This window comes from Pyrgilauda ruficollis, unplaced genomic scaffold, assembly GCF_017590135.1.
Source record: "Pyrgilauda ruficollis isolate IOZ18807 unplaced genomic scaffold, ASM1759013v1 scaffold292, whole genome shotgun sequence".
NCBI lineage: Eukaryota > Metazoa > Chordata > Aves > Passeriformes > Passeridae > Pyrgilauda > Pyrgilauda ruficollis.
Window position 1 is genome coordinate 106,165 of NW_024524289.1, and position 10,654 is coordinate 116,818.

Sequence of the window (10,654 nt, forward strand, 5' to 3'; positions counted from 1 at the left end):
CCCGGCGCGCAGGCCTGGCGGTAGCCGGGCAGTGCCGCGGCCGCGCCCGCCGGAGCCGGGCTGCGCTGGCTGCCGGGGATGGCAGCGGGCAGCCCCGAGCTCCGTCCCGCTCCGCAGCCTCCGCCCGGCCCGGCCCGGCCCGGCTCGGCCCCGCGGTGATGCGGGAGGTGTGTCCAGCCTGCTGTCCCCGGGGACAAGCGGCTCCTTTTCCCTCGCGGTTCCTGCTCTGCTGGGTGTGGACGAAAGCTGTGCGTTTCCTTCCACAGAATCTTCCCAGGTTTCGGGGATCACAGGATAGTCAGGGCGGGAGATCACTCCGTTCAGCCCCCTGCCCAGGCAGGTGGCACAGGGACGTGTCCAGGTGGGTTTGGGATGCCTCCGGGGACACTCCAGGCCCTCCCTGTGCAGCTGTCCCAGGGCTCTGTCACCCTCCACGGCAAGAAGTTCTTCCTCATGTTGAGGTGAAACTTCCTGTGTTTTATGTCCTGTTACTGGGCATCACCAAAAGTCTGGCACCAACCTCTTGGCACTGCCTCGGAGAGATTTGAATGGATTGATGGGATCCCTCTCAGCATTCCCTTCTGCAGCCTAAGCAGGCCCAGCTCCTCATGGGAGAGATGCTCTGAGCCAAAGGATGTTCTTTGTGCCCATCACTGAACCCTCTGCAGCAGCTCCTTCTCTTGTGCCTGTGACCCCTCGGTGCACCAAGCACAGCTTAGTTCTGCTCTGTGCCTGCTGGCAGCTGTTCTGAGCCAGCGCATCCCAGATTTGGGCAGTGTTTGGGCTTTGCCTGAGCTCTGCCTGTGGGATGGTTGCAGCACTCGTGGAATGGTTTGGGTTGGAGAGACCTTAAATCCCACCCAGTGCCCCCCCTGCCATGGCAGGGACACCTCCCACTGTCCCAGCTGCTCCAGCCCCAGTGTCCAGCCTGGCCTGGGACACTGCCAGGGATGCAGGGGCAGCCCCAGCTGCTCTGGTGCTCCCACCACCCAGATTTGTTTGGTTCCTCACTGTCTCTGTAATTCCTGCATGCTCTGTCTCCTCCAGGCCAGCTTCAGATCAGAACCACAGTGGTTCTGCCCCAAAGAACCCCCGTTATTTTTGGGACAGTTCTGTGTGTCCCTGGGCCTGTGGTGGAGCAGTTGTGACTTCCCAGTGCTGTGGGAGCAGTGGAAAGCAGCTGGGTGATGTGGGGCAGAGGAATTACAGCGAGGCTGTGTTTTTGGCCTTGTTCCTGCACACTCCTGCCTTCCGGGCCGTCAGGAGCGCGCCGCGGGTTCTGGGGGTCGGGATAACAGCCCTGCCGTGCTCCTGCCTGCAGCCAACGCCGGTTATCCTGCTGAAGGAGGGCACGGACACCTCGCAGGGCATCCCGCAGCTGGTCAGCAACATCAACGCGTGCCAGGTGATCGCCGAGGCCGTGCGCACCACGCTGGGCCCGCGCGGCATGGACAAGCTCATCGTGGACGATCGCGGTATGGCCTGTTGGCTGCGTGTCAGCTAAACCCACCTGGCATCCGGGGCTGCCCCTGCAGCCTCGGCCCCTGCCGAGCTCCGAGTTCTGCAGCTCTGTCTCGGTGTCACTAGAACGCTCGGTGTCCCCTGCAGGAGGCAGGACGATTGGCAGTCCAGCCTGAGGATCCCGATCGCGCCCCAGGGGCACTGCGGGATGCAGAGTCAGGGGGATGTGATGCCTTGAGAAGGCTGACCTAGAACAGAGACTAGATGGACTTAAAGAGTAAAGCAGGGGTTTATTAAAATGATCTCCTCAATGGATGCACCATGGGCAGCACAAGAGCCCAGCCAGGGCTGCACCCAAGGTGAACCAAAAGTGTCCCAAAATGAACCCGAGGTGAACCAAAATGGTCCCAAAGTGAACCCAAGGTGAACCAAAATGGTCCCAAAATGAACCCAAGGTGAACCAAAATGGTCCCAAAATGAACCCAAGGTGAACCAAAATGGTCCCAAAATGAACCCAAGGTGAACCAAAATGGTCCCAAAATGAACCCAAGGTGAACCAAAATGGTCCCAAAATGAACCCAAGGTGAACCAAAATGGTCCCAAAATGAACCCAAGGTGAACCAAAATGGTCCCAAAATGAACCCAAGGTGAACCAAAATGGTCCCAAAATGAACCCAAGGTGAACCAAAATGGTCCCAAAATGAACCCAAGGTGAACCAAAATGGTCCCAAAATGAACCAAAATGGTCCCAAAATGCACGAGTGCTCACGGGGTCTCTCCCTGGGATCAGCTCTGCTCCATGTGCACATTGCAGTTCAGTGTCCAATTCCAGCTTTAGGTTATAAAGTCTTATCCTGCTTTTTGTTTTCTCTCTTCATTCTGCTGTTGTTTGTGCTCTTGGGCCTGAGATCTGGATCATTTGTCCTTGGAGCAGGAATTGTTTTGTCTCCCTGCTCTGTGCACAGAGCTCACCATCCCCTGATAGGAGCCCAGACCCACACACTGAAGTAGCACAAAATCTGAAAAATATAAAACTAAAACCTGAGGCATCAGTTGGATGTATCCAGCGTAAGTCTGTGCCAGACAGGAGAAGCAGAGAGGCTTGAACCTGTCTTCAGGTATTTTTGGTCATCTCTGTTTTTAAATGAGGCTCATGATACCTCTGGAGTTACTCAGCAGTTGTGGCTGAGTGTTAAGGTGTGGGTCAGTGGATGTTCCTGGGTTAATTTTTAATCTTTTTTTTTTTTTGGAGTGATTTAAGAGATTAGCTTTGCCATCATTCTGAAAAGACTTGCATGAAGTCACCAAACTAATTATTTATTATTTTTGTTACTGAAGGGTGGAGTGAAAAGGCTTAGTATTGTCTTTAAATAGTTTTTATAGATAGGAACTGTAGTAAATCCTTGTTCAAAAAGATAATTGGATTTAACTTTCTCCTATGATAACTAATATGATTTCTAGGCTTTTTGTTCATGAGAGTCTCCTGAATATGGTTTTATCTCTGTGGGGAGGCCTTTGAGAGGAGGGAAATGAATTCCAAACCTTTGTTGGTGTGGAAAGTTGTTCTGCTCTCAGGCTGACTTGACTGAACCTGCTCCACAAATGGGCTGACAGGACTCAGTTCTGGTGCAGCAGAGGAACCTGCTGAGATCTCCTGAGAGCCCCCAGAGACAGGGCTTCGCCCCTGCTAGTGTAAAGCTGCCTTTAACTTCTTTTCCTCCATCAACCCCAGGCAAAGCCACCATCTCCAACGACGGGGCCACCATCCTGAAGCTGCTGGACGTTGTCCACCCGGCCGCGAAGACCTTGGTGGACATCGCCAAGTCCCAGGACGCCGAGGTGGGAGGGGAGCCTGGCTGTGCCTGGGGTGGAACACGGGGCAGCCTGAGTGGCAGTGCTGCCCTGGGCTCAGGGTTAGCTGGTGGGAATTGCTCTTGAAGTGCTGGGGTTTATTCTGCCTGCTCTGGAGCCAGGCTGGAGAGCTGGGAATGTTCCCCTGGAGAAGGGACGGGGCTTGGAGCAGCCTGGGATGGCAGAATGTGTCCCTGCCATGGCAGAGAGTGGCACTGGGTGAACTTTGAGGTTCCTTCCCACCCAGACCACTCTGAGTCACTGAGGAATTCAGCCACAAATCTGTGAGTGAAGAAAATCCTGAGCTCTGCTTTCCCTGGAAGCTCTGGAGTGCTTTTGCAGCTGCTCTCAGGAGGTGTCTGCAGCGTGGGGGTGGCACAGCGTGGGGGTGACAGTGTCCCCTGTCCCTGCAGGTGGGTGATGGCACCACGTCCGTGACCCTGCTGGCAGCTGAGTTCCTGAAGCAGGTGAAGCCCTACGTGGAGGAGGGGCTCCATCCCCAGATCATCATCCGCGCCTTCCGCACGGCCACGCAGCTGGTGAGGCACGGCAGGGACAGGACACCCTGCCAGGGAAAGCCCTGGGAATGGGCTGGGGAGTGCCAGCAGCCATGTCCTGCTGCCTCCCTGCCAGCAGCACTGCCTCTCCTGTGCCAGGCCTGCTCTTAGCAGTCCGTACCTCTGGAGTGCTGTCACCTCCTTTGGGTTTTTTCCCAGGAAAAAATGTAAAAACTCATTTCTCATTCTCCTGCTCCTCCTGTTTTCTGCTTCTTAGTAACCTGTGTGTCTCCTGGAACCTTTTGGTCCCATTAAGCTGATTTTTGGAGGTTCACTCCTCAATAGCCCTTTGATTTCCAGGGTCTCTGCTGAAAACAGAAGCAGCAGAGCAGCTCTGAGCCTCCCCCCACTCCTCATATATTGGTGTATTCCTTAGAATTACTGCGCTGGCAGGGGTGGAATAACTTAAACACTTGGAACTTCAGTGACGTTGGTGCAGAGAACAAAAGATAAAATACAAAGGGAGAGGTTGGAGGTCTCACCAGCTCGGGAGCATAAATCATTAATCCAGCTGTTGCCTTTTTGCCAGGCTGTGAACAAGATCAAAGACATCGCTGTCTCCGTGAAGAAGGAGGATAAAGAGTAAGTTTCCCTTGGAGGTGACCTGGTTGTGTTCTGGGCTCCAGCTGACTGCTGTGAGGGTGCTCCTGGGTTCTGTGGCTCTGGCTGACATCTCCAGGTGTGGCCTGCAGCTGCAGCCCCACACAGGGGTTATTCCCAGTTTCCCTGGAATTTCCTGTTCCCCCAGGGCAGTGCTGTGCTCCCACGGGGCTGCAGGGATGATGTAGGGCAGTGTCTCCCAGTGCTCATGGAGGAAGCTGGGCACCAAAATAAGTGGCCTGATTTCTTTTTTGCAGCGGTGGAGTCTTGGAGCTCTTGCTGCAGTCAGTGGCAGTGTTAAATCTCAGCAGTTCCCTGAGGATCAGATCCCCTTTTAGCTGTCACACAGCAAGGTAGATAGCTCATAGCAGTGATCCCTTCAGCTCAGGTGAGAATACTGGAGTTCCTTTTCTCCCTGCATTTTAAGCTCTTGTCCACTTGACCTTGCTGATACCTGCAGTTAATTAGAAGTATTTCAACTTCATAAGCATTTTGAATAAACCAAAATGGGTTGTCCAAACCAAATTCTAAAAAAATGCTGGGAAAAAAACCCAAATGTGGTCTTGTGATGAGAAATAGAGTGGTTCCCGTGGGGGACAGAGCCTGGCAGCTGGATCCACATCTCCCTGTGTCACCCACTGCTGCACATGTACTGCCTGAGTTAGTAGTTCAGGGAATGTGCTGCCCTTAGAGGGTTCCAGAAACATCTTCCTGCCTCGGGATGAAGGAGAGCACCTGCTCTTCTCTGATTTTAGGTGCATGAAAGCTGATCAGCCTCCTGCTGGGCTGATGCTTGAGCTCTAAAAAGGAGACTGGGATTTCTCAGTCTGGGATTTGTGCCTTGTTCTCCCCATAGACAGGAGGGAGCTGATCTTTGCCTCTGTGAGAGAGGATTTTGGGCCCTTCATGACAAGACCCTGAGGGGCTGGAGCGTGTCCAGGACAGGGGCAGAGCTGTGAAGGGGCTGGAGAATTGCTGAGGGAGCTGGGAAGGGGCTGGAGAATTGCTGAGGAGCTGGGAAGGGGCTCAGCCTGGAGCACAGGAGGCTCAGGGGGACCTTGTGGCTCTGCACAGCTCCTGCCAGGAGGGGACAGCCGGGGGGTCGGGCTCTGCTCCAGGGAACAGGGACAGGAGCAGAGGGAACGGCCTCAGGGGAGCCTCAGGGTGGGCACTGGGAAATTCCTCATGGAAAGAGCAGGGTGGAGTCCCCATTCCTGGGGGGATTTCAAAGCCCTGTGGATGTGGCACTTGGGGACCTGGGGCAGTGGTGGCCCTGGCAGTGCTGGCAGTGATGGACTGAATGATCCTAAAGGTGTTCTCCAGGTTAAACCTGTGATTAGCAAAGCCACATACAGTGTTTGGGGCTCGTGAAAAGGTCTGGCAGGTGACCAAACCTTTGTTTTTCCTTTCCCTTTCTGCAGTGAGCAGAGGAGTCTCCTGGAAAAGTGTGCAGCCACAGCCCTGAGCTCCAAGCTCATCTCCCAGAGCAAGGAGTTTTTCTCCAAGATGGTGGTAGATGCTGTGATGATGTTGGATGACTTGTTGCAGCTCAAGATGATCGGGATAAAGAAGGTGCAAGGAGGAGCTTTGGAAGTAAGTGCTGGAGCCTTCCTGAAGGGGTGGAGACAGGGATCCCAGCTCTGATGGTGGCTTGGCTCTAGCAGAAGTGCAGCCTGGCTTGACAGTGCCTGTTGGGGAATTCCCAAAGTGGAGCAAAGCTGTTGGTGTGAGGAGGAAGCTTAGCAGGGTTTCTTTTCCATAGGTAGAGTTTCTGGGTTTTGAGCTAAATACACTCTTCACCTCAGTGCAGCAAAGTTCTTACTGATGAAATTCCATCTCTCTCTCCACAAATTTTTTTTTTTCTTTGTTGGTAGTCTTTGTTTCTTCTGGATCCAAAAGTCCTGGTTGCATGTAGGATTACTGGGTTGGGAGAAATGCAAGGCAAACCTCATGGAGCTGATGTAGTGGTGGGCATGGCAGGTGGGATGTGTGGTTTATGCCTCAGTGCTGGAGAACCTGTTGTGTCTGGGACTGCACCTGGATGTGTGGTAGGGAATTGATCCTGGCTCTGGGACAGCCCCTGTGGAGAGGGAGATTCAGATCCTGGTTTCTTCACCCAGGAAATTGAGGAGCTCATGCCAGGGAATGGTGTTGGACAGGGCTGTCCTGCTGCAGAAAATCCAGGAGGTGGTGATGGAACTTGGAAAGACAAACCAGAGCAAAAGCCAGCCCCCAGTGGGGCTGTGGATGAGAAATACCCAAAAGTTCAAAGGGGAGGAATGGGAGAAAGATCAGGGAGGGAAGTGGTTGCTCCATTCCTTGGTCTTCAGGTTGTGTGAGGAGTTCTTGGCTGTGGAGTTTTGAGGGATAGAGATGAAGCTGCTTTTGTGAGCTGAAAGAAATCCTTGCTGCTGATTTCCTCTGAAAGTGGGTTAATCAAAGGAGACAGTGCTGGGAAGGCTTTGTAAATGAGGCCTCTGGGAGCAGGGAGTGTCCTGGGGGAGTTGTTACTAACCCTGTGCAGAAAGCCTTGGGGGCTGAGCCTGAGGCAAATCCCTGTGTTCCAGGACTCACAGCTGGTGGCTGGAGTTGCCTTTAAGAAAACCTTCTCCTACGCTGGGTTTGAGATGCAGCCCAAGAAGTACCAGTCCCCCAAAATCGCCCTGCTCAACGTGGAGCTGGAGCTCAAAGCTGAGAAGGACAACGCCGAGGTCAGAGTCAACACGGTGGAGGTAAGAGCCCCAGGGGAGCCTGGCCTGCTTCCTCATCCCTGTGACACCTGGGGCTGCTCATCCCCTGGGCAAGGATGAGATGGGAGGGCCACAGAGATGCTGAGAGGGCTGGAGCCAGGCTGGAGAGCTGGGAGTGTTCCCTGGAGAAGGGAAGGCTCCAGGCAGAGCTCAGAGCCCCTGGCAGGGCCTGCAGGGGCTCCAGGAGAGCTGCAGAGGGACTGGGGACAAGGCCTGCAGGGACAGCACACAGGGAATGGCTCCCACTGGCAAAGGGCAGATTGGGCTGGGATCTTGGCAAGGAATTCCTGGCTGGGAGGGTGGGCAGGGGCTGGCACAGGCTGTGGCTGCCCCATCACTGAGAGTGTCCCAAGTTGAGGTTGGATGGGGCTTGGAGCAACCTGGAATAGTGGAAGGTGTCCATTCCCATGGCAGAGGGTGGCACTGGATGACCTTTAAAGGGTCCCTTCCCACCCAAACCATTCCATGACAAATGAGTTTGCCTTCTGCCCATCCTTCACCTTTGCTAACACCTGGTGGGCTGCGCTGCCCCGTGGGAGTGGGGGTCCAGCAGCCTGGGAAGCACAGCAGGGTCAGGACACGTTGGTGAGCTGTCACTGTGCCCCACTGTGCTGAGCCACCAGCTCTGGGGTGACTGCCTTGGGCCTGACAAGTGGCCTTGCAGGGACAGCTCATCCAGCAGTGCCCAGAGTGCTGCAAGAGCTCCTGGGGTTGGAGGAGCCTTTTGGGCAGTGCCATGGAGCAGGGCCCTCGTGGCATCCCCTGGCACAAAACACCTCTCCCCTGTCCTCCTGCCAGGATTACCAGGCCATCGTGGATGCAGAGTGGAACATCCTGTATGACAAACTGGACAAAATCCACAAGTCAGGAGCCAAGGTGGTGCTGTCCAAGCTCCCCATTGGGGACGTGGCCACCCAGTACTTCGCAGACAGGGACATGTTCTGTGCCGGCCGCGTCCCGGAGGAGGATCTCAAGAGGACCATGATGGTGAGCTCCCCTGGCTTGGAGGAAAGCCTTGGCAAAGTTGTGACAGCCCAGGCTGGGCATTCCCAAACAGCTGCTCACTGGTGGCACTGCTCCTCACAAGGGTTTGAAAGGACAAGGCTGTTCCCTGATGGGGTGGGCAGTCACACCCTGGTGTTATATATAAGGATCTGATCAGTGCATCAGTAGAGGTCTATTTTCCTGAGTTCTTCTCTTTTTCATCATGAGTGTTTTTTTTTCCTGAGCTTTCTTTGTGTATCTCCTGGACTCTGGAGTCTGTGAGTCAGCACCTTGAAGCTGCATAAACTCATTTTGCTGTTGAGGGTTGGCCTGGGTCCCTGAGAGGGGAGGGAGGGAGAAGGGTTTTCCTGAATCTGCAGGATGGGTTTGCACCAACTCAGCAGCTGGGCTGTCCCTGGAGAGTGGAGCCTGCTGGGAGGTGGGTGTGGGTTGTCAGCAGTGGTAATTCCATGTTTGTCCCCATTCCCTGCAGGCCTGTGGGGGATCCATCCAGACCAGTGTCAATGCCCTGTCGGATGATGTGCTGGGCCGCTGTGAGCTCTTTGAGGAGACCCAGATTGGGGGAGAGAGGTAAAAACACCAGCTGCAAACCTGTGGTGCTGTGCAAACCCTCTCATAGCAGGTGGAAAAGTTGGGATCAAAGCATTGGCAGGGTCAACATCTCTCAAGCTGTTGAGATGAAAACAAGGTTGTTACAAAATGTATATTTTATTATAGCCAGAAGCTGCTGTTTGAGGCTGAGGGAGGGGGCAGGAGCAAGATTTCATTGAGATCCTAGCTCTTGTAAAAGCCTTTAGAATACATGTTTATTCTGCAGTGCCTTGTAAAAAGCCCAGTGGTACTGTTGCGTTTGCAATGGAAAACCACCACATTTTGGGGTTGATTGTGGCACTTCTGTGATGTTCCAGCTTGGTGCTTCCCTGTCAGTGCAGGAGAAGCTGGGGATGGTACACTGGGGTCCTTCCAGTCCTGTTTGGAGCTGGCTGCTGCCCTCTGTGCACCTCCCAAGTGCAACCTGGGATCACCAGTTCAGTGTGAATCCCTGGCAGCAGGAAGAGAACAGATTTTCCTGGGTTATCTGGAATGTCACTTCTGTGTTCCCTGGCCCTGCTCCTCCTGGGCCCAGGATGCGCTGGGGCTGCGAGGGGGACACGGCTGCAGGGCTGGCTGTGTCCCACACTGCCTGTCCAGCAGCAGCTCCTCCATGCCACACGCTCCCTCTGGCAGGTACAACTTCTTCACGGGCTGCCCCAAGGCCAAGACGTGCACCATCATCCTGCGCGGGGGCGCGGAGCAGTTCATGGAGGAGACGGAGCGCTCCCTGCACGACGCCATCATGATCGTCAGGAGGGCCATCAAGGTGAGCCTGCCCTGCCCTGCCCTGCCCTGCCAGGGCTGCTGGACACCTCTCACACTCCAGGGCTTGGCTGAGGGCTCTGGAGAGTGAGCACGTCTCGAGGGTTCGCTCGAGTGCAGCTCCTAGGCCGGCTCAGCGTGGCTCTGGCAGCGTTTGCAGCTGCTCTCCAGGCACGCCTGGGCTTCACCTGCACTTCTGTGCAGCTGCACCTCGTGCTTGCTCCATCCTCCACCCTAAAGGGAGTGGTTTCCTGGCTGTGCTGGGTGGGTCTTCAGGAGATGGAGCAGCAGATTGATGGCACATGTGTGTCCATGCCCATAGAGCCACTTGACCCCTCTCTTGGTGCCCAGTCTGAGGGCATGACAGTCCCGTGCCTCTGAGGGCAGGCTGGGGCCACCAGGAGAAGTCCAAGGCCTCTCTGGACGTGTGTTTGATCCTGGGTGATGCTGCCAAGCTCTGGGTTACACAAAAACGTGTCGCTGTAGGAAGGGCTTCTGGTTAAAAGCAGCCCTGAGGCTGCATGTCCTGAGGGGCTGTGGAGAAGCACATCAGGAGTTTTGGAGCTGTTGCTTTTAGAAAGGACAGCCTGATCTCTTTCCTGGAATAGCAGCAGAACTGAGCTGCAAGGTGCTGCTGCCAGTATCTTTAGTTTTGTATGCTTTATGAGAGTGAGGAAGTTTTCCTGGCCTGAGCTGGCTGTGAACTGCCATCCCTCCCTTTGGGTGTATTGTCCCCAAACCCCCCGTTCTCCTGTGCACAGCTGGGCTGAGCTGCTGGAGCTGCCACTGGAGGTTCTTGGTGTTTCCCTGCTGCTGCTGGCAGACTGTCCCAGGGACAGCAGCACCAGGGCTGTGCATTGCCATGGGCTGGCAGGGCTCTGGTTTGCCATGCCTGCAGGGCTGTGCATTGCCATGGGCTGGCAGGGCTGGGGCTGGCAGGGCTGTGCATTGCCATGGGCTGTGCAGTGCCATGGGCTGTGCATTGCCATGCCTGCAGGGCTGTGCATTGCCATGGGCTGTGCATTGCCATGGGCTGTGCATTGCCATGCGCGCTGCAGTGCCATGGGCTGTGCA

The 10,654-nt window shown here is 55.1% G+C and overlaps 1 protein-coding gene across 2 annotated transcripts in view; it reads left to right on the forward strand.

Moving 5' to 3' along the window:
- CCT7 (chaperonin containing TCP1 subunit 7) overlaps positions 1–10,654 on the forward strand; it is a 16,377-nt gene that overhangs the window by 504 nt on the left and 5,219 nt on the right. The window contains exons 1-10 of one of the 2 annotated variants that reach the window (XM_041472534.1): positions 338–361; positions 1,322–1,475; positions 3,194–3,300; positions 3,726–3,851; positions 4,399–4,451; positions 5,891–6,062; positions 7,037–7,201; positions 8,018–8,206; positions 8,697–8,794; positions 9,452–9,584. In XM_041472534.1, the coding sequence (XP_041328468.1) occupies positions 1,448–1,475; positions 3,194–3,300; positions 3,726–3,851; positions 4,399–4,451; positions 5,891–6,062; positions 7,037–7,201; positions 8,018–8,206; positions 8,697–8,794; positions 9,452–9,584 (1,071 nt within the window). In that variant the 5' untranslated portion in view covers positions 338–361; positions 1,322–1,447. Of the gene's footprint in view, positions 1–337; positions 362–1,321; positions 1,476–3,193; positions 3,301–3,725; positions 3,852–4,398; positions 4,452–5,890; positions 6,063–7,036; positions 7,202–8,017; positions 8,207–8,696; positions 8,795–9,451; positions 9,585–10,654 lie in introns of those variants that run through there. The other variant, XM_041472533.1, reaches the window with a different exon arrangement.